Source organism: Henckelia pumila, chromosome 3, assembly GCF_033568475.1.
Source record: "Henckelia pumila isolate YLH828 chromosome 3, ASM3356847v2, whole genome shotgun sequence".
NCBI classification, from domain to species: Eukaryota; Viridiplantae; Streptophyta; class Magnoliopsida; order Lamiales; family Gesneriaceae; genus Henckelia; species Henckelia pumila.
The window spans coordinates 43464072-43487233 of record NC_133122.1 but is presented as its reverse complement, the minus strand read 5'-3'; the positions used below and the strand labels follow the sequence as shown (position 1 = coordinate 43487233).

The 23162-nt window shown below is 39.1% G+C and overlaps 2 protein-coding genes across 6 annotated transcripts; both read left to right on the top strand.

The window, feature by feature from the left end:
* The first annotated feature begins 826 nt into the window (after positions 1-826).
* Positions 827-6879, top strand: LOC140891047 (kinesin-like protein KIN-1). Of its 3 annotated transcripts, none has more exons than XM_073299286.1 (16): positions 827-861; positions 1014-1156; positions 2417-2519; positions 2637-2680; positions 3938-3967; positions 4040-4162; positions 4257-4282; positions 4401-4482; positions 5084-5125; positions 5201-5234; positions 5385-5460; positions 5528-5741; positions 5822-5913; positions 6096-6210; positions 6295-6474; positions 6628-6879. In XM_073299286.1, exons 2-16 carry the CDS (start codon positions 1031-1033, stop codon positions 6745-6747), a joined length of 1407 nt encoding a protein of 468 aa, XP_073155387.1. In that variant the 5' UTR covers positions 827-861; positions 1014-1030; the 3' UTR covers positions 6748-6879. The 3 variants fall into 3 exon arrangements, with proteins under 3 accessions (XP_073155387.1, XP_073155386.1, XP_073155388.1); XM_073299285.1 differs by having other exon boundaries at positions 5516-5741; XM_073299287.1 differs by lacking the exons at positions 827-861; positions 1014-1156; positions 2417-2519; positions 2637-2680 and adding an exon at positions 2730-3234 and having other exon boundaries at positions 5516-5741.
* An 11352-nt stretch (positions 6880-18231) lies between these two features.
* Positions 18232-22921, top strand: LOC140886559 (FACT complex subunit SPT16). Of its 3 annotated transcripts, none has more exons than XM_073293197.1 (2): positions 18232-18382; positions 19335-22921. In XM_073293197.1, the coding sequence occupies exon 2, from the start codon at positions 19511-19513 to the stop codon at positions 22703-22705; it is 3195 nt and encodes a 1064-aa protein (XP_073149298.1). In that variant the 5' UTR covers positions 18232-18382; positions 19335-19510; the 3' UTR covers positions 22706-22921. The 3 variants fall into 3 exon arrangements, with proteins under 3 accessions (XP_073149298.1, XP_073149297.1, XP_073149300.1); XM_073293196.1 differs by lacking the exon at positions 18232-18382 and adding an exon at positions 18847-19014; XM_073293199.1 differs by lacking the exon at positions 18232-18382 and adding an exon at positions 19066-19145.
* Positions 22922-23162: the final 241 nt, after the last annotated feature.

Genomic DNA, 23162 nt, shown 5'->3' with positions numbered 1-23162 from the left:
CCAATAACCATCAAAATTTATAAACTCCATTGCCTTGAGATCAATCACAAGATCACTTAACTTCTTTCGTGAGAGGCCTGGTACAAAATATCTAGAAGCTACAACAAAAAAACACTATAATTTTACGTTAACAAACACTCAAAATCACTTATACAAATCTAGAAACATTATAACCTTAAGTTTTCATACGATATGGACATGTTCATCAAGTTAATATAATTGATTTTATTTTTATATAAAATATATTATGTTTGTATATATTACCTCCATAAATATTTTTTTATAATAATTATCTATCAGATTCAGGTAGGAAGCATTTCAAAATACTATCTTAATCATGGCCTGTTTTTTTTACAAATATTTTTGGAGATTTTTTAAAATCATAAGTTTTATTTATATATGAGTATTTAGTAGTTTTGAATGGAATTCATAAAATTTCATTTATATTTTAATACAAGCATTTAGTTTTTGAAAATTTGCATTTTTTATATTTTCATTTCTACACACACATATATATATAGACACACACACATAAGTATTTTATGCACTTATACGAATTTTATCATTTGTTTTTCTTCGATTTCTATTAATTTCATATAATTTTTTTAGCAATCATATTATAACAAGATAAAAAAATTTGGATACAAAACATTCAAAATGTGACGACAACAACAACAATTATATTATAATTATAATAATATAAGTAAATACACCATTTGATAATGTAGTATTAATTAAAATCTAGATAATCGAAAGAAATAAATGATATATTGGGCATCTGGATTCTGGGAGGATAATAAAGTCATTTACAATCAGGATTTTTTCACTCGCTCGAAGTAATTTCTCTCCCCGCCTTTTCAGGTCCCCTCTCTCGCTCTTCTGTATACCCACTGCATTTCGAGCATTCATGTTACACACATTTGATTTGCGTTAATCTCATGCAATTATTTCTTCTATTGAATGAAATTCGACATAAATTCATGAATGAGACTGTTTTGATTGATCGAGCATAGGTTTTGCTTGAGTTTGCATGCTGAAAAGGATGCGGAACATAAGAGTTTGCGCTCTGTTCAGACCTCTGAATGGGAGAGAAAGGTCCGATCACGGTGATTCCGTCTGCATTACCGGTGTTGATTCTGAATCCTTCATAATCAAGGTAGAAGATCGCACCTATCACTCTGACTCGGTGTTCCTTTGTAAGTTGTATGAATGCGATTCTGCGCCTTTACGTAGTTTATTCAGGGTGTAATAAAAGCCATTTGGGTGTTTTTACGATTCATATATTGTTTGAGTGCACAATAATATGTATATTATAAGTTTATTCCAATCAGTGAATGTGTGTTTGGAAATGCTATGGTGGAACGGACTTATAATCACGTGTGTTAGTTGCTGTGGGTTACGTTGAGAGTGGGGGTCATGAAATACCTAAAATAATATTACACTTGCGTTTTAGTCCCAATCGGTCGACCAAATTTTCACTTTACTCTCAATTGTCACGAGCTTGATACACACTCGAGAGAGTCAAGCGACTTTTTCTTAATATCTCCTTGTGGAGTAATTAAAGATTCTTGACGTGGTGTGATGGTGGGACAGGGCAATTTGAGGTATACATCAAATTATAGTGTCATATAGGTTTGTGATGAGTTGGTCCGACACTTCTCTCTCTATTTCTCTCGCTTGATTGTGCACCTCATTATTTGTGTGTATGAAATGGACGATGAGAGATGTGAAATTGAGTCAAATATATATGGGTGGATGATCTTGAATGATGCTGACAATGTTGAGCGGAGCCTAGAAACTACAAACGGGTAAAGTCATAAAACATTAATAGTCCAAATTCCAACATAAATGTTCCAAAATTGATATGGATTAGTTCAAATACAGAAGCTGAAAGGGACTGCCTTTTTTCTGTAAATATTACAATTTAGATACCTATCCTAATTTCGTGATGAAATAATATCTTCCAAAACCCTCATAAGTTCTTACACTTTTCTTGAAACTTTGTGGATTTCGTAGATTTAAGGGGCGCATACACCCAGATAACTTTGGTAGTTGTCTGTCACATGGAGATTAGATTTGATTTCTTGTTCAATGTTCATGTAAAAAAATTATAAACAAGTTGGATCTTGATGTTGTCATGTTAATATCCTTTTTTTTAACAATTAGTATAAACAAGTGAACATGCTTCAAAATTTAAATATGCGTTTGAGTTTAAATTAATGTGAACTTATCTACTCTGAGGTTAAAAGCATTTCTATTGTTCCTTTGGAGGTTACAACTTAATTGGTGTCTCTGTATCTGATAATCATGAGTTCATCTGTATATGAATATAGCATATAATTGACTTAAAAGAGGACAGGGAAGCAAGAAATGGATAATTAGGGGATTAAGCTTGCTTGAATTTGTCCCATGGCAGGATGAGAAGCAAGAGGAATTGGAGTTTTGTTTTGATAGAGTGTTTTATCAAGGATCAGAGCAGGCTGACATATATGAATTCATTGCATTACCCGTTGTCAGGGGTGAAAATCTGTTCTGTTTTCCATCTTCTCTAATATTTTTGATTTCTTTATTTTTTATGCTTAGTCAAGATAATGGTTCAATCTAACTTCATGTTTTTAACTGTAAAAAAACTGTAGGTATTTTTGATGGAGTGAATGGTGCCATCATTACGTACGGACAGGTGAAATTCTTGGTTTGGTTCTGAAAATTACATCAATCAGTATATCAAATATTAGGCCATAAGCTCAAAGAGAGAGTTTTCAATGTTATGCATCAATTGCCATTGCTCACCCCATGAGAAGCTTACATTCACAGCGGCTCACTGGAACAGCTTTTACTTACTCACTAATATTTGGTGCATGCACTTTCATCCGGCCTGCAATGTGAACATGAACCACACTTCTGACGCTGACTTTATTGCAGTCCTTTCCCATATTGTCTTTTGCCCCTATGTAGCCTCCGATTGGGACTGCCAAGGTTATGCAATAAGTCCAAGAGGATAGCCAAACTAAAAAAAATAGGTTTTTACATTGTGACCGAAGAACCCTCGAGCTTATTAGCTAACGACATTTTGTTGTGGAACCAATGTTGGATATATGACACAAATCTGATTTTTATTGTTTGTGTCAATAGGTACATGAAAAAGGATACTGAACTATCAACCCTCTGTACTTGTCAATGTTCGGAATCCATCACATGTTTTGGTGCATAATGAGAAATACCAAACTGCACAATGTACCTACCATGTTCAACTATTAATCTTTGTTTGATGTCAATTCATTAAAAGTTGTTTGGTAACTTGTTCAGAATTCTTTGCTGCGCTGTTGCAGAGTATGATAGATACCCTGTAGAAATCTAGTCTTTACTTGAATGTAGCTCTTTCTTTAGCATATTTGTGTTATTTTTGCTCACCCATTGGATAAAGGCATAAAGCCTTTGAGGGAATTCTGTAGTGCATAGTTACAAGATGTAGCTTTATGCATATCTGTTGCTGTTAGTTCAAGATTCAGACGTTTTGCATAATCTGTTGTGATGGAATTTTGATGATTGTACATGAGTACCCTTAATCAGCAACCACAAAGTACGCAGAGAAGTTCTGATTCACAAGTTCTGGTTGATGTATAGTTACTGGGGAGTGGGGAAAAAATTGAGAGCATATTTGTTCTACTGTTTCTTTCCTGCCCTCTCTGTCTCTCCGTTCTTCCTTTGTTGAGGATCATAATACTCAATGAAAAAAGATTCCAGTTTTGTGTTAAACGTAAAATGAATAATAATTTGCGTTACTCGTCTTTGTCTTGTGAACACATTATTCCCTTTGTATCAATTGTCAAGACGGATAACATAACGTTTGAAGTTTTTTCTTCCTTTTTTACCTGTTACTAAGTTCTCAAAGTTATTATACCCAAGTATGAATCCTTTCACTTGCATCTTTAATCAGACAGGAGCAGGAAAGACTTACACCATGGAGGTAATGTAATTGCAATGAAATATGCACTCAATATTATTTGACAAAGATCTTATTCAGTCTATTTTGTTTCAGGGACCAAAATTAATAGATTGTGAGGAAAAAGAGAAAGGCTTGCTACCAAGAGTGGTGGATGGCATTTTTGACATAAATAAACATTCAAACGACACGGCCAAGTACACGATTAAACTGTCAATGGTATGAGATCCTTAAGAGGATAAACTCTCCTTAGCAGTTTATATATTATTAATTATTAGCTCTCAAAGGGACTCTCTTTTCGTGACGCTTTCAGGTAGAAATATACATGGAGAGAGTAAGGTTTGCATCACCTGAAAGTATCAGCGGTTGCCTGATCTTCCGTCTCGAAATTGGAAGTTGATATTATGTTGGAAAATTGGCACATATTCTGTGCTAATGAGTACTTTTCACTCCTCAGGGACCTTTTTGATCTATCCAAGGACAATTTGCAGATTAAGGAGAGCAGGGAGCAAGGAATATTTGTGTCTGGAGTGACGGAGGTGAGGATCCTTCCACCCTGCTAACCCCGAATACTTCTGCTTGAGACATCATTCTGACATAGGGAAAGATACATATGTACACGTGTCACTATGACAGAGTGTTGTTAGCCTCTGCTGATGGAGAATCCATAAGAAAAACTGGTTCATTTGGTTTTGGCCTGGAATTGGAATTCGTCTTTGCTACTATTTTTCTTGCCTGTTATCAAATATTTTTGCACACCAACTCTTGATGACAGCTACTTTCCACTTGGAATGCATGAATAATAGGATAGTTATGGATGAAACTTTATGTCTCTGATCAAGTGGCTGAAGATGTATATATAGAAGTTTTCTGGTATTCAGATAGGTTATATCACATTTGCACGAAGAAAATGAAACTGTAGCAGATTGAGTGACAGAATGCTATTGCATGGGCACATGGCAACTGGATGAGTCATAGGACAGATTATATTCCCGTGTCCTTCAGTATTGAATATGCAGTTACTATTTTAGATTTCATGACTTTCTATACCTAATTTTCTTATTCCTGCAATGGCCCCCTTTTAAAATTAACTCTCATCATGCATTCTAGCTTTTACAAGCTTTGATTTTGTTTTTCCAGATCCTTGTATCAGATTCTGCAGAGGCATTACATTGCCTTTCGGTAAGATATAGGTTCCTTATGTTCCTTGCTGTTCATTGTTGTGTTCTGTAACTTAACTCGTTCTTCATTTTGCAGAGTGGAATAGCAAACAGAGCCGTTGGAGACACCCGTATTCTTTTTTTTTTTAATCTTTTTTTTTTTCCAACTTGTATAGATTACTTCCTTCCAAATTGCCCAAGGAGCAGGCTAGCACCTTTCCATCGAATATTTGAGTTCATCGCTGTCTGTTTTGGAAGCATGTAAAATTTAACCTGTACAGAAATGAATGTGGTCAGCAGTAGAAGTCACTGCATATACATATTTTCAATCCAGCTGAAACTAAGGAAGGAGAAAAGGTATACTCAACTTCAAAATTTTCAAATAATTGGAATCAACTCTTTATGTGCGTAGAAACTGCGTCAGGTTTGGAAAGTTAATCCTCGTAGACTTAGCCGGATCTGAGAAAGCAGAGAAGACTGGAGCTGGAGGCAGAGTTCTCGAAGAAGCAAAAACTATCAACAAATCACTGTCCGCACTTGGAAACGTGATAAATGCTTTAACTTGTGCTTCAACAGTGAGGGGGAATCATATCCCCTATCGTGACTCTAAGCTTACACGGATTTTGCAGGATGCTATTGTAAGTCTGTTTGCATAAACTCCATCTGATTGTCACCGTTTTAACTCTTCATAAATATGAAATTACCTTGCACTTCACAGGGAGGAGACTCCCATACTACATTGCTCTGCTGCTGCTCACCAAGCCCATCAAATGCGCCAGAGACCTTGTCCACTCTTCGATTTGGTTCAAGGTATGCAAATTTACTTTTGGTTGGCTATGATGATCAACAAGTCTGGATCTCCTATGATCTCGAGTTCTATATATTTAGATGGGATGGAACAGGAATAGGACATATAGATTCAAACTTTTTTGTATGCTTATTTTTTTGCCGAGACTGTGCTGGTAGAGTTGATTTTTTCGATCTCCGAATAGAGCAAGACATATAAAGGCATCAACACTAGTAAATTTCAAAGGAGATGAAGACACCAAAAGTCCTGAATCAGTCTCAATGATCAAAGATGAGTCATGTGAGAGGATTTTGGAAAAGGTTACCCTCATTCTCCACAAATTTTGACCAGTAAATGGTTTGCGTGTCTTTCTGTATCTAATCAGTTTTGTGTCCCAAATATAGATGAGACTGAGAATGAAGATCGAAGATGTCCAACTGCTAGAGCAGCTATTAATTTTGGAAGGAATTTTCTTCGACCCCAACTCGACTGAAGAAACGGAAGCAGCTTATGAAGATGTTATATCAACCACTATTTCATCTCTACAAGATGCTGTCAAAGTACTTACTATCAAAGTAGAAGAGGTAACAACAAGCATTCGCTGCAAGAGATGGTGTGAACCAAAAATACGAGTGCATTTACTTGCATACCAGGATTCACTTTATTTTTCTTTAAATTGTCCATATATGTACCCTTTTTTAATCGGCTTGGGATAAACTCTATTGACATTGTCACAGCTCAAGAATGGCAAGGAGGCTTTGGAGAAGGAGAACAAGGCTCTCAAAAACCAGATCATAGCTGCTCAATCATCACCATTTCTGTCCCGGATTTGCATGATCTTCCTCAGAAAGCAGTGAATTTTGTGTTTTCCTAGGATTTGAGCATCTGTAGTCGCAATACTTACGAAGCTACCAGGACATATTCGTCAAATTCACATTGAATTTATGATTGTAGATGTCAAACTTATTAGAAATTATTCCCAAATCATTACATGGATAATTTTTTATTGAACAGTGTTCCAGGTGCAACCACACTCACACTCGTACGACTAATCTTACATGGACTAATCTTACATAGAAAAATTTCAGACAAATTTATTAATCAAATCTCATGATATATTGAATAAAAAATCTCATGATATAATATCAACATTTTATGATATAATAACAAAATTCACGATATAATTATTGTATATATCATTGTACGATATATTAATTGTAATTTTAATATTATTATTTTTAATTTACACTCAAGTTCTAGACTCGAATAAAACCCAAGAGGTATTATACGTTCAGAATGCGATGCCTAATTTGCTACTACATATAAATCGTTGATAATTTATCTTATTTTAATAACTAAGTTCCCTTGGTTCATCAATTCTTGAGACACTGTTTGATCATACATATACATGCATACTTTTTACTTTTACAACCAAAAGCAAAACATAATGTGTAACACCCGGTATTTTAAATACGTAAATCCGCATGCATAATTAAGATATTTAATTATTTAAATTTTAGATTTATGGGTTAAATAATTATGTGAATTATTTGTGCATGATTTAATTTATTTTTAAGCATTTAACCCATAATTAGTAATTTTTATGATTTTCAATATTTTACTTATTTGATCGCATAGACGGGACCAGGGACGGACGAGATGACAACTTTCTATCCAATTTATTTCATGAGCCTTTTTAGAGCCCTAAAATATTATTTTGAGTTTTATTATCTCAAAATTTTAAGTATTTAATTTTATATAATTTTAGGAGTCCATTTTTATCCAAATTAAGCCATTTTAATGACTTTTTATTATCTTTAAAATTCCCTTAATTCTTTATTTCGGGATTTAAATATTTTATTAAGTTAGCTAGTATTTAAATTAGTTAGGAGATCTTTTTAGGTTGTTAATATCTCCTAATTAGTTATTAACATATTATCTACCTAAATTATAATCCTAATCTACCAAACTAAGCGCCCAAACCCCTTTCCACGCCTCATTCCCCTTTTCTCTCAACCGAGCGTCTACCTCAACCTCTCTTCCTCTACTCCATTGACAGAAACCCTTAGGAAGCCATAGCCGCGGTTCTTCAAGCTTCAAACTTGGTCGTTCATCGTCCCGTCGTCCCGGAGTCGTCTCACGCCCGTTTTTCTCTCCATTTTCGGTGAAAGGCATGAATTTCTTTCAACTTTTTCGTGCCTATCAGTTTTATAATTGTGTGATTTGTGTATGCATTAAAACTTTCAAATTTTTTCAGAAAATGGTTTGAAGGGTTCGAATTTTTCCATGTTTGGTTCATGTTCACGTTTTTTTTGGATATGGACTGGTCTAAGGCTGATGGCTCGGTCCAGAGGTGTCCTAGGGTGCCTTAGGGTCGGTTGGGGTCAGACGGTTCAGGCTGGAATGGGCTAGGTTCGAAGGGGTTCATGTGTTGGTCCTAGGTGGTTGCAGATTAGGGTTATGGGGAAGAGGGCTCGGCTGGTCCACGTAGGGCCATGGACCAGCGGGGTGTGACCTGGGTTAGGACCGGCAGGACCCTGGGAAGGTCCTGCCGGCGGCGCTCCGGCCGGCCATGGCCGGAGCAAGGCGGCAGCAGCCCTTAAAGGGCTGCTGCTCGAGCAGCGGGTAGAAGGGCTAGGGGGGGGGGTTCGGGTTTTGGGTTGGGCTGGGGTGCTGGGTCGGGGCTTGGGGTCAGGGTCGGGTCTGGTAGGTCTAGGGTCGGGTCGGGTGGTCCGGGTCCGGGTTCGGTGGGCCGGGCTCGGGTATTTTAATTTTAAATGAATTAATAAGTTAATGGGTTTTTATGTGGACTACTAGATTTAATTAATGTATGGGCCACTTTTAAATATTATTTTGGGTTATGTTTAATTTTATGTGGGCTTAATTAATTTAATTAAGTGGGCCCACTAATCTTTATGGGCTTTAGGACCCATGAAAGTTATTGGGCCAGTCTTTGGGCTTTTTGGGCCCATTGAGCCAATTTAAGTTGTTATTGGGCCTAGAGTGTTTTAATGGGCTTTAATTATTTAATTGGGCTTAGAATAAATTTTATTGGGCTTAAGTATGTTATTGGGCTAGTTTCAGTGTTAATGGGCCAGATTGAAGTAAATGGGCTTGAGTGTTAGGGCCAGCAGTCCAAGACCATCAATGAGAAAATTGCATGTGTCCTGAATATATATTTAATTATTTTTATGCATTGAAGTAATTTAATATTTATATGTTAGTAAGAACTTTAAATTTAATATATATGAAGGACACACAATTTATTTAAAGTACATGCATTCATGAAATCAATTTTTATGCTATGATTGAAGTTCTATGGTTGAGCAAATAAAATATTTTAGGTGGAAATTGAAGTAGTGTGGCCATTTATGTATGGGCAGTTTCTGCCATTTATGTATGGGTGGTTCGCCACCAGCCTCGTACGATGGTTTCTTAGACTGATCAGTCGCACTATAAGTATGGGTCACACTTACGGATAGGACCATTCGATGTTAAGAAAATAAGTGCTCAACAACTCAAGTATGTATGATATTATGTATGTTACGTATAATTCAGTGATTTCTTTAAGCAACAATTATGTTATTATTTTTGGAGGCATGCTCATGCATTTATAGGTTAAGTATTATGTATGAAAGTGTATTAAATTATTTTAAACCCTTGTTAGTATGCATGTTGGGCCTCTATGCTCACTACACTGATATGGTGCAGGGGAGTACGTAGAGGAGCAGGTTACCCCTACCGGTGGTGAGGACGTATGAGCGGAGCTGCAGTGGCCCCGTGACCGTAGTCTGCATCGTGCTAGTGGTCTATGCATGAATATTTTAAACACTATTTTATTTGAAGATTTTATTCCAGTGTTGAGATTTAAGTATTATTTTTATGCAACTTTTTAGGGTATGCACTGTTGATTAAATTGTTTTGAATTATTTTAAGTATTGCATGATTCAGACGCTTTAGTAATTATTTTTATGTTGCATGATTATTTATTAAATTTTTAAATCTCTTTTATGGTTGTACATATATGTATGGGCATATATGTATATATATATATATATATATATAAATATTTTACTTAGTATTTATTTTAAAATTAAAAGAAAAAAATTTTTTTTAAATTTTCCGCATTTTAGAAATTTATAAGTCTAGGATGTTTCAGTTGGTATCAGAGCACGGTCCTTGGAGGGGTCATTACTGCTATGCTAGCTCAGAAATCCACGCTACCGGTCTGTAAGTTTTAAGTGTTTATAGCATGATTTAATTCTTTGAATTTAAGTTAGCATTACTTTTAAACCACTTAGTTATGCATGGCGATTTACGTAAAGTAATATGTGGTGGTGCAGAATGCCTCCCAGACCAGTGAACCGACGTGGGGGACCTCTACCTCCGCCTCCACCGCCACCTCCGCATAATCCTTTATCAGCATTGGAGCAGGCCAATGCTAATATGATGGCGGGTATTACTGCTCTGTTGGAGCAGCAGGCTGCACGTCCCAGACTGTCCCATGAGGAGGACGTTGCTGAGAGGTTCCAGAAGAAGGGGCCCAAGGAGTTTGTTGGTACCACCGATCCTTTGGTGGCTGAGGGATGGATTCGCTCTCTTGAGTCCATCTTTGATTATATGGGGATCACAGACACCGAAAGGGTGAGCTGTGCGACGTACATGATGAGAGGAGATGCAGCCCTTTGGTGGGAGGGTGCAGTTAGAGGAGTCCATCTACCTACACTGACGTGGACCGAGTTCAGGCGTATCTTCTACGCCAAGTACTTCACTGAGGATGTGCGCAGTCGCATGATCTGGGAGTTTATGAGTCTCCGTCAGGGGGACAAGACAGTGGTCGAGTATGTGAGACAGTTCGAGAGGGGCTGTCGCTTTGTGCCTATGATTTCTGATAGTCCACCAGAGAAGTTGAGGCAGTTTGTGGAAGGTTTGAAGGCGGATATCAAGCATGATGTTCGCATGGCAGACGTACTTACTTATGAGTCTGCAGTCAGTAGGGCCTTACGTTCCGAGGAGGGTCGGAGAGAGATCCAGAGAGAGCAGCAGGGTAAGAGGCAGTTTCAGCAGACGGGGTATCAGCGACCATCTTCGCAGCCTCCTGCGAAGAAGCAGTTTGCAGGGCCATCTAAGGGCCCGAATCAGCAGAGGCCTCAGGGGAAGCCACAGCAGCAGACTAGGGGCGGGGCCCCTACTCCAGGGAGATATCCAGTATGTCCGAAGTGTCAGAAGATGCATTCCGGGCAGTGTCTTATGGGAGCAGGAGTCTGCTATCGTTGCAAAGAGCCGGGGCATCAGATTGCCAACTGCCCGCAGAGGCAGAACGTCAGTGGGCGAGTATATGTGATGCAGGCAGAGGAGGCAGACCCAGATACCTCCTTGATCACCGGTATACCTAACCCTTAGAACTTTTTCAATTCTTTGCTTTTGTTTATTGCGATTATATCTGAATGCCTGTTACTTGAGTTTAACTATCAGCATGCTAGAATAAGAATTTTGTTTCTTTGTGATTAGAATTAAGGATTGTAGTGTTTTAACCTTGGGAGCGTAGTGGTATGAATTATTGGGAATCTTCTGCGTGCAGGGAGAATTCTAGTTGGAGGCAACTCCACGTTTGCGTTGCTAGATTCAGGAGCCACGCATTCGTTTATCTCCCGAGATTTTATCAGACGGATAGGCATTACACCGGAGGTTGTCGACTGTGGTTACGATGTTACCATGCCATCCGGACAGACTATCACTACCACTAGTGTTATCAGGGACCTGGAATTGGAGTTGCAGGGACACTCCATTCGAGCAGATCTAGTGGTTCTTCCATTGACCGGGTTTGACTTGATTTTGGGTATGGACTGGCTGTCAGTTAATGGAGCTTCGATTGATTTCCGACGTAGGACAGTGTCAGTGAAGCCAGCGGGAGGTGAGATGTTTACTTTCTTTGCATCTCAGTCTAGCAGTATTCCTCAGATGATATCACTTGTTCGTGCGAGGAAATTATTGCGCCATGGATGTCAGGGCTTTCTTGCTAGTGTGGTCACTACCTCAGATGTTTCTAGCAGATCTTTATCAGATATAGAGGTGGTACGTGACTATCCAGATGTTTTTCCTGACGATGTTGCAGGAGTTCCACCAGTGAGAGAGGTGGAGTTCAGTATTGAGTTGTTGCCGGATACTGTGCCTATCTCTAAGGCACCGTATCGACTTGCTCCTACAGAGATGAGAGAGTTGAAGGAGCAGATTCAGGAGCTGTTGGAGAAGGGCTTTGTTCGTCCTAGCGTTTCTCCATGGGGAGCTCCAGTATTGTTTGTGAAGAAGAACGACGGCAGCATGAGATTGTGCATCGACTACCGAGAGCTCAACAGAGTCACAGTGAAGAATAAGTATCCACTACCGAGGATAGAGGATTTATTCGATCAGTTGCAGGGAGCTTCGGTATTCTCCAAGATCGATCTGCGATCTGGTTACCATCAGCTGAGAGTCAGAGATTTAGACGTGTCTAAGACGACCTTTAGGACACGATATGGACACTATGAGTTCTTGGTGATGCCCTTTGGGTTGACCAATGCTCCAGCGGTTTTCATGGATCTCATGAACCGAGTCTTTCAGCCGTATCTAGATCAGTTCATCATAGTCTTTATTGATGATATTTTGATCTACTCTAGGAGCATCGAGGAGCATAGACAGCATCTTCAGATAGCCTTGCAGACTTTGAGGGAGCATCGGTTGTATGCCAAGTTCAGCAAGTGCGAGTTTTGGCTTGAGCAGGTGGCATTTCTTGGCCACATTATTTCGAGAGATGGGATTGCAGTTGATCAGTCCAAGGTGCAGGCAGTGAGGGATTGGGGGATTCCAAAGAATGCTTCGGAGATTCGCAGCTTCTTGGGTTTAGCAGGATACTATAGGAAGTTCATCAAGGGTTTTTCCTCTATTGCAGTACCCTTGACTTCCTTAACCAAGAAGAACACGAAGTATATTTGGAGTCCAGATTGTCAGAGGAGCTTTGATCAACTGAAGGGTGCACTTACTTCAGCACCTGTGTTAGCTATGACAGTGCCACATGAGGAGTTAGTGGTGTACACCGACGCGTCCAAGCTTGGTTTGGGCGCAGTACTTATGCAGAGTGGCAGAGTTATCGCATATGCGTCGCGACAGTTGAAGATTCATGAGCAGAACTATCCGACGCATGATTTGGAGCTTGCAGCAGTGGTATTCGCTTTGAAAATTTGGAGGCACTATCTGTATGGCGAGAAGTGCAAGATTTTCACAGACCACAAGAGTCTCAAGTACTTCTTCACACAGAAGGAGTTGAACATGAGACAGCGCAGATGGTTGGAGTTGGTGAAGGACTATGATTGTGACATTAGCTACCATCCGGGTAAAGCTAATGTAGTGGCCGATGCTTTGAGTCGGAAGTCGTCAGTGGTATCATGTTTGACCGTACAGTTATCACTACAGAGCGAGATTCAGAGTTTTGGCTTGGAGTGTTATCCGAGTGGCCAGGCACCGAGCTTGTCAGTGTTGACGGTGCAGCCAGTTCTGCGAGATCGGATTAGAGAGGGACAGTCTACTGATGAGGAGTTACAGCGATGGAGACAGAGAGATGAGGCTAGAGGGAATCTCTTGTATACAGTGGAGGATGGTATCGTTCAGTACCGTGGTAGGATGTGGGTACCGAACGTCGATCAGTTGAGAGCTGAGATTTTAGCAGAGGCTCATACATCTCCGTACTCCATTCACCCCGGAAGTACGAAGATGTACAAAGACTTGCAGCTATTGTATTGGTGGCCCGGGATGAAGAGTGACATCGGGAGAGTGGTGTCAGAGTGCTTGACTTGTCAGCAAGTCAAGGCAGAGCATCAGCGTCCAGCAGGACTTCTTAGACCTCTTCCTATTCCGGAATGGAAATGGGAGAATATTACGATGGATTTTGTAGTTGGCTTACCGAGGAGTGCCAGAGGTTGTACAACGATTTGGGTGATTGTGGATAGACTCACCAAGTCAGCTCATTTCTTGCCGGTGAGGACTACTTATACCTTGACACAGTATGCAGAGCTTTACATCAGAGAGATTGTTAGACTGCATGGCATACCAGTGTCTATTGTGTCAGACAGAGATCCGAGATTCACATCTGCGTTTTGGAAGAGTCTGCACACGGCCATGGGGACTAGGCTTCTGTTCAGTACAGCATTTCATCCCCAGACAGATGGTCAGTCTGAGAGAGTGATCCAGGTTCTCGAGGATCTTCTGAGAGCTTGTGTCATTGATTTTCGGGGCTCTTGGGAGACTAGACTGCCATTAGTGGAGTTCACCTATAACAACAGTTTTCAGTCGTCTATAGGTATGGCTCCTTATGCAACATTGTATGGGAGGAGATGCAGATCCCCTGTGCATTGGGATGAGGTTGGTGAGCGCATTTTGCTGGGTCCTGAGATTGTGCAGCAGACAGCTGACATAGTGACTCAGATTCGAGACCGGATGAGGACTGCTCAGAGTCGTCAGAAGAGTTATACAGATGCCAGACGACGAGATTTGGAGTTCGCTGTAGGTGATCACGTATTCCTGAAGGTGTCACCGATGAAGGGAGTAGTGCGTTTTGGACGGAGAGGCAAGCTTAATCCGAGATTTATAGGGCCATTCGAGATCTTGGAGAGAGTTGGCACGTTGGCCTACCGTTTAGCTCTACCACCAGGGTTAGCGGCAGTGCACAACGTTTTCCATGTATCCATGCTTCGGAGATATGTCTCCAACCCGTCGCATGTATTGGATTTCGAGCCCTTACAGTTGCCACCAGATCTAGTGTATGAGGAAAGGCCAGTGCGGATCTTGGCTAGGGAGGAGCGGAGGCTTAGGACGCGGGTCATACCGATGGTCAGAGTCCAATGGCTGAATCACTTAGAGGAGGAAGCTACTTGGGAGACCGAGGCAGACATGAGGACTCGCTACCCGGAGTTGTTCGGGTAAGTACTTTAATTTCGAGGACGAAATTCAATTTAGGGGGGGAGAATTGTAACACCCGGTATTTTAAATACGTAAATCCGCATGCATAATTAGGATATTTAATTATTTAAATTTTAGATTTATGGTTAAATAATTATGTGAATTATTTGTGCATGATTTAATTTATTTTTAAGCATTTAACCCATAATTAGTAATTTTTATGATTTTCAATATTTTAATTATTTGATCGCGTAGACGGGACCAGGGACGGACGAGATGACAACTTTCTATCCAATTTATTTCATGAGCCTTTTTAGAGCCCTAAAATATTATTTTGAGTTTTATTATCTCAAAATTTTAAGTATTTAATTTTATATAATTTTAGGAGTCCATTTTTATCCAAATTAAGCCATTTTAATGACTTTTTATTATCTTTAAAATTCCCTTTATTATTTATTTCGGGATTTAAATATTTTATTAAGTTAGCTAGTATTTAAATTAGTTAGGAGATCTTTTTAGGTTGTTAATATCTCCTAATTAGTTATTAACATATTATCTACCTAAATTATAATCCTAATCTACCAAACTAAGCGCCCAAACCCCCTTTCCACGCCTCATTCCCCTTTTCTCTCAACCGAGCGTCTACCTCAACCTCTCTTCCTCTACTCCATTGACAGAAACCCTTAGGAAGCCATAGCCGCGGTTCTTCAAGCTTCAAACTTGGTCGTTCATCGTCCCGTCGTCCCGGAGTCGTCTCACGCCCGTTTTTCTCTCCATTTTCGGTGAAAGGCATGAATTTCTTTCAACTTTTTCGTGCCTATCAGTTTTATAATTGTGTGATTTGTGTATGCATTAAAACTTTCAATTTTTTTTTCAGAAAATGGTTTGAAGGGTTCGAATTTTTCCATGTTTGGTTCATGTTCACGTTTTTTTTGGATATGGACTGGTCTAAGGCTGATGGCTCGGTCCAGAGGTGTCCTAGGGTGCCTTAGGATCGGTTGGGGTCAGACGGTTCAGGCTGGAATGGGCTAGGTTCGAAGGGGTTCATGTGTTGGTCCTAGGTGGTTGCAGATTAGGGTTATGGGGAAGAGGGCTCGGCTGGTCCACGTAGGGCCATGGACCAGCGGGGTGTGACCTGGGTTAGGACCGGCAGAACCCTGGGAAGGTCCTGCCGGCGGCGCTCCGGCCGGCCATGGCCGGAGCAAGGCGGCAGCAGCCCTTAAAGGGCTGCTGCTCGCGCAGCGGGTAGAAGGGCTAGGGGGGGGGGGGGGTTCGGGTTTTGGGTTGGGCTGGGGTGCTGGGTCGGGGCTTGGGGTCAGGGTCGGGTCTGGTAGGTCTAGGGTCGGGTCGGGTGGTCCGGGTCCGGGTTCGGTGGGCCGGGCTCGGGTATTTTAATTTTAAATGAATTAATAAGTTAATGAGTTTTTATGTGGACTACTAGATTTAATTAATGTATGGGCCACTTTTAAATATTATTTTGGGTTATGTTTAATTTTATGTGGGCTTAATTAATTTAATTAAGTGGGCCCACTAATCTTTATGGGCTTTAGGACCCATGAAAGTTATTGGGCCAGTCTTTGGGCTTTTTGGGCCCATTGGGCCAATTTAAGTTGTTATTGGGCCTAGAGTGTTTTAATGGCTTTAATTATTTAATTGGGCTTAAAATAAATTTTATTGGGCTTAAGTATGTTATTGGGCCAGTTTCAGTGTTAATGGGCCAGATTGAAGTAAATGGGCTTGAGTGTTAGGGCCAGCAGTCCAAGACCATCCATGAGAAAATTGCATGTGTCCTGAATATATATTTAATTATTTTTATGCATTGAAGTAATTTAATATTTATATGTTAGTAAGAACTTTAAATTTAATATATATGAAGGACACACAATTTATTTAAAGTACATGCATTCATGAAATCAATTTTTATGCTATGATTGAAGTTCTATGGTTGAGCAAATAAAATATTTTAGGTGGAAATTGAAGTAGTGTGGCCATTTATGTATGGGCAGTTTCTGCCATTTATGTATGGGTGGTTCGCCACCAGTCTCGTACGATGGTTTCTTAGACTGATCAGTCGCACTATAAGTATGGGTCACACTTACGGATAGGACCATTCGATGTTAAGAAAATAAGTGCTCAACAACTCAAGTATGTATGATATTATGTATGTTACGTATAATTCAGTGATTTCTTTAAGCAACAATTATGTTATTATTTTTGGAGGCATGCTCATGCATTTATAGGTTAAGTATTATGTATGAAAGTGTATTAAATTATTTTAAACCCTTGTTAGTATGCATGTTGGGCCTCTAGGCTCACTACACTGATATGGTGCAGGGGAGTACGTAGAGGAGCAGGTTACCCCTACCGGTAGTGAGGACGTATGAGCGGAGCTGCAGTGGCCCCGTGACCGTAGTCTGCATCGTGCTAGTGGTCTATGCATGAATATTTTAAACACTATTTTATTTGAAGATTTTATTCCAGTGTTGAGATTTAAGTATTATTTTTATGCAACTTTTTAGGGTATGCACTGTTGATTAAATTGTTTTGAATTATTTTAAGTATTGCATGATTCAGACGCTTTAGTAATTATTTTTATGTTGCATGATTATTTATTAAAATTTTAAATCTCTTTTATGGTTGTACATATATGTATGGGCATATATGTATATATATATATATATAAATATTTTACTTAGTATTTATTTTAAAATTAAAAGAAAAAGAAAAATTTTTAAATTTTTCGCATTTTAGAAATTTATAAGTCTAGGATGTTTCATAATGTGAATAATGAATATGCTCCGACAGTTTGACTAGTAGTTGGTAAGATCAAAAAAAATATAGCGGGTAAGAGAAAGGGATGATGATTCCAGCGCTCACGAATTTTTTAAATAAAATATTATTATAAAAATAATACTAATTAATCACAAGTGGCAAACTTGCATATCTAGTAGAATCCGAGGGATTGGTCCTAGGATTCTCAATTTCTCATAATCCTTTTTTTTTTTTTTTTAAATGTGACCCATCATTTTAAAAAAAAGAATCTTTCAATTATTTTTTAAAAAACTATCATCTACTTGTTTTCCGGAAAAAATTTATTATTATGGTATAATCTTAGTGATAATGCACGCTAATTATTAATTTTTCTCTTCATAATGGTATAAACGCTACTTATTAATTTTTATCCTAATAATAATAATAAAAATGGTTTTAAAATACACTAATACTAATATATTTATTGAAATTAAATTAATAATAATGGCATATGATGAATTATATCCAAAATTGGTATTTAGCCCACTAACGGGCCCATGTAATCTTAGGCCCACAAAACATCTATAAATAGGGCAATTCTAAAGTGAGGATCTCACTTTCGCACATTACCTTTCTTTCCGCACATCACCTTTTTTTTCATTTGCTCTGTTTTATTCGGGGTAGTACTGATTTGAGCATTGGAAAGCTTTCGTCCGCTGGCGATTCGTGACATAGGTGATGATCAATTACTTCATGTTGGGAGTTTGCAAGGACGATAACTGCATACCTCTTCGAATTTCTCTAATTCAGGTAATTATTTTGTTTAGTAGCACAATATATCATTATAATCTATTCTATTTTATAATAGTTGAGAGACACATATTAACTATTAACACGAGGACACCAACTTTTGTTTTCGATTTTATCCTCTCATCTCATTTCTATCCACTATCTCATTAAACCTCCCACTCAATCTACCCACAAAAAAATTACATATAAAAATAACTTTTACTTTTATTTTACACGCTTATGCATGTGCTTTTTTACTAATAGTAATAATAATACAATTCAACATAGAAAAGATATAGTTTTTATTATTTCGCAAAATAAAATCGACAATTTGATTTTGAAATAAAGGGAAATTTTAACAAGAAACACTCATGTTTTGCCGCGTATATTTTATTTTATTTTATTTATTGGGTAAATTATTAAAAGCCCAATACTCATTACTCTCCACGTGTATTCCTGTAAATTGATCCAAGAGAGAGGGCATATATTGGTAATTACTGATTCGTATTTAAACGGCGACCTAAACCCTAAATTCTCTCTCAATCTTACTCCCACCGTATCCAATCTCCTCTCCCATTGATTTTTTGATATGTGTGCAATCGCGCCCTCTGTATTGGCGTTCGGATAATCGATCTGCTCGAAGACTCGATGATGTATGTTTTCTTTTCATCCTCCTTGCTTCGTTTGTTTCCGACTTTAGTCTCTGCGACGAAAGTCTGAATTCAATTTCGGATCACGAATTATTGTTAATGGAAACTTTCAGCATTGAAATTTGAGGCTTGTGGTACTAGGTTTCTTATTTTTTTCGACTTCTTTTGGTTTATGTTATGAATAATTGTTTGTTCGCACTAACTTGTCCCAAAATAAGCGTAGAAACGCGGCATTTTTATTTTGCATCCTTGATTTGTTTTTTCAATTTCAATGGTATTCATGGGGATAAACTGTTGCTTTTTTTTTTTTTTTCCGGTTGCAGATTTCCGTTTAAAGACGATAAAACTTGTGGCGTTTTCTGACCCGAAGAAGTTTTATCCAGGCAAATGCGTATCATATTGGGATTAGAAAGAGGAGGGGAGTTATAATTTTTCTTGTTTCTCCCGTTTGTCTGGCTATTCATCCTTGTAGTTGCTCCTTATAAGCAGAGTTATAAAAATGGTTGCAGAACGGAATGATAATAATGTCAAGGCGTCTGGAAATGTGGCGAATTCTTACACAATTAATCTTGAAATCTTCAGCAAACGGTTAAAAATGTTATATTCTCATTGGAATGAGTTTAAGAGTGATCTATGGGGAGGTGCCGAGGTTTTTGCAGTAGCAACTCCCCCTCCATCTGACGATTTGCGATATTTGAAGTCTTCGGCTTTGAATATATGGTTGATCGGTTATGAATTTCCGGACACTATTATGGTGTTCATGAAGAAACAGGTCCATTTTCTGTGCAGCCAGAAGAAGGTGTCATTACTTGAAGTAGTGAAAAAATCTGCAAAAGATGCTGTAGGTGTGGAAGTTGTAATGCATGTGAAGGCCAAGAGTGATGATGGGACTGCATTAATGGATAACATATTCCGTGCAGTTCGTGCTGAGTCGAGGATGGATGGATTAGATGTCCCTGTTTTTGGGCACATTGCTAGAGAGGGCCCTGAAGGTAGGCTTCTGGAGCTGTGGGATGAGAAGTTGAAGACTGCAAAATTTCAGCTCACCGATGTTACAAATGGATTCTCGGATCTGTTTGCGGTGAAAGACCCTACTGAGATTACAAACTTGAAAAAGGCTGCTTATCTGACTGCCTCAGTGATGAAATCCTTTGTGGTCCCAAAGGTGGAGAAGGTAATTGACGAAGAGAAGAAGGTAAAGCATTCTTCCTTGATGGATGACACTGAAAAAGTCATACTTGATCCTAAAAAGATAAAGGTGAAGCTGAAATCTGACAATGTTGATATATGCTACCCACCAATTTTTCAAAGCGGAGGAGAATTTGATCTCAGACCTAGTGCATCAAGCAATGATGAAAATCTGTTCTACGATTCTACGAGTGTGATTATTTGTGCAATAGGATCTCGCTACAACAGCTATTGCTCAAATGTGGCTCGGACTTTTCTTATTGATGCCAATCCTGTGCAGAGCAAAGCCTATGAAGTCCTCCTAAAGGCTCATGAAGCAGCAATTGCTGCTCTGAAACCTGGAAGTAAAGTTGGGGATGTATATCTGACAGCTCTTAAGGTAGTTGAAAAGGAAGCACCTGAAATGGTTCCCAATCTGACAAAATCTGCAGGAACTGGAATAGGTCTTGAATTTCGTGAGTCAGGGCTTAATCTAAATAGCAAAAATGATCGGATTCTGAAGACTGGCATGGTCTTCAATGTGTCTCTTGGGTTTCAGAATTTGCAAATGGTGGGAAAGAATCGAAAAACCCAAAGATTTGCTATTTTGCTAGCCGACACGGTTATTGTTGGTGATCGTGTTCCAGAAGTGGTGACTTCCACGTGTTCTAAGGCTGTGAAAGATGTGGCATACTCTTTCAATGAGGATGAAGAACAGTTGCCCAAAACTGCAGCTGTACCTAATGTTGCTGATACAGTCTCGTCTAAGGCAACACTTAGATCAGTCAACCATGAGGTGTCCAAAGAAGAGTTAAGGAAACAGCATCAAGCAACTCTGGCTCTTCGGAAGAATGAAGAAACTGCAAGAAGACTTGCGGGTGGTGGTACTGAAGGGATCATCAATGGTCCTATGAAACCCTCTGGAGATCTGATTGCATACAAGAACATCAATGATATTCCTACTCCGAGAGAATTTATGATTCAGATTGATCAGAAAAACGAGGCCATCTTACTGCCTCTTTATGGAAGGATGGTGCCTTTCCACATTGCTACCGTAAAGAGTGTATCTAGTCAGCAGGACACAAGTCGAACATGTTATATTCGAATAATGTTTAATATACCCGGTGCTCCTTTCTCCCAACATGATGCAAACTTGCAGAAGTTTCAAGATTCTATTTATGTTAAAGAAGTTTCATTTCACTCCAAGGATCCGAGACATATTAGTGAAGTTGTTCAATTAATTAAAACTCTCCGTAGACAGGTGGCCTCCCGTGAATCAGAGAAAGCTGAGCGGGCAACTTTAGTGACCCAAGAAAAACTGCAACTTGCTGGGGCGAAATTTAAGCCAATTAGGTTGTCTGACCTTTGGATACGCCCAGTTTTTGGTGGTCGGGGAAGAAAGCTTAGTGGCACCCTGGAAGTGCATACAAATGGACTTCGTTATGCAACTTCAAGATCAGATGAGCGGGTGGACATCATGTTTGGAAACATCAAACACGCATTCTTCCAGCCAGCAGAGAAGGAAATGATAACCCTCCTGCACTTTCACCTACACAACCACATTATGGTGGGGAACAAGAAAACCAAGGATGTTCAGTTTTATGTTGAAGTCATGGATGTAGTACAGACTATTGGAGGTGGAAAAAGATCTGCCTACGACCCTGATGAGATTGAGGAGGAGCAGCGGGAGAGAGAGAGAAAGAACAAAATCAGCATGGACTTTCAAAACTTTGTGAATAGGGTCAATGATCTATGGGCGCAGCCTCAATTCAAATCACTGGATCTGGAGTTTGATCAGCCACTGAGAGAACTTGGTTTTCATGGTGTGCCACATAAATCATCTGCATTCATAGTACCAACATCAACATGCCTTGTTGAGCTCATAGAGACACCATTTGTGGTTATTACCCTTAATGAGATTGAGATAGTTAATTTGGAGAGGGTTGGTCTAGGTCAGAAGAATTTTGACATGACCATTGTATTCAAGGACTTCAAACGGGATGTAATGCGAATTGATTCAATCCCTACATCATCGCTGGATGGCATTAAAGAGTGGCTTGACACTACAGACCTTAAGTACTATGAGAGTAGGCTAAATCTTAACTGGAGGCAGATATTAAAAGCAATCACTGATGACCCAGAAGAGTTTATAGAGAATGGTGGATGGGAATTTTTGAACTTGGAGGCTAGTGATTCAGATTCTGATAATTCACAGGAGTCAGATCAAGGATATGAACCTTCAGATGTACAATCTGACTCTGGGTCGGAGGAGGAGGATGAAGATAGTGAATCTTTAGTGGAGTCTGAAGATGATGAGGAAGATGATTCAAACGAGGAGGATGAGGAAGATGAAGGGAAAACATGGGAGGAGTTGGAAAGGGAAGCTAGTAATGCAGACAGAGAGAAGGGAAATGAATCAGACAGTGAGGAGGAAAGAAAAAGAAGGAAAATGAAGGCTTTTGGAAAATCTCGTGCTCCGGAAAGAGGACCGGGCTCCAGCCTTCCCAAGAAGGCCAGGTTTAGGTAACAAGTGATGAAGTTCAATTGCTTTGCAGTGAATGGATGCTGTATCTTCTTTCTGCTATTTGTTTGACATTTTGGGATGTATTTTAAGTGGTCGATTAAGTAGGGAATGGTTTTTTATTCAATCCACAAACTTAATTCACTCTATATTTCAGATTAAGAGGCTTGTGACTCGGAACTTTTGCTTTTGGATACTTTATTCTTCCTGTTGGCACTTGCACTCGATGGTAACAACACCTAGAGTTTGTTTAACTTCGTAGATGTCCGTTACATGTGAAATTTGGCTTGACTGCATGTTTTAGAGATTGTATGTGTTGTTTCGCTGAGATTTTTCTTAAGCGATTGTGGAAATACACCATTTCAATATCAGGGGAAGTTTTGGCTTCCTCGATGTATAATGTGTGGCAGGGGATATCGAATCAAGCTTCAAGGTATAGTAGTAGTTTACGGCACCATTTTGC

Bases quoted from the DNA above. Each gene is read 5' to 3' on its own strand.
- LOC140891047 (XM_073299285.1), top strand. From the start codon at position 1,031: ATGCTGAAAAGGATGCGGAACATAAGAGTTTGCGCTCTGTTCAGACCT. The intron at 3,968-4,039 runs GTAATGTAATTG...ATTTTGTTTCAG, and splicing joins GAAAGACTTACACCATGGAG to GGACCAAAATTAATAGATTG. The intron at 6,475-6,627 runs GTAACAACAAGC...ACATTGTCACAG, and splicing joins TTACTATCAAAGTAGAAGAG to CTCAAGAATGGCAAGGAGGC.
- LOC140886559 (XM_073293197.1), top strand. From the start codon at position 19,511: ATGGTTGCAGAACGGAATGATAATAATGTCAAGGCGTCTGGAAATGTG.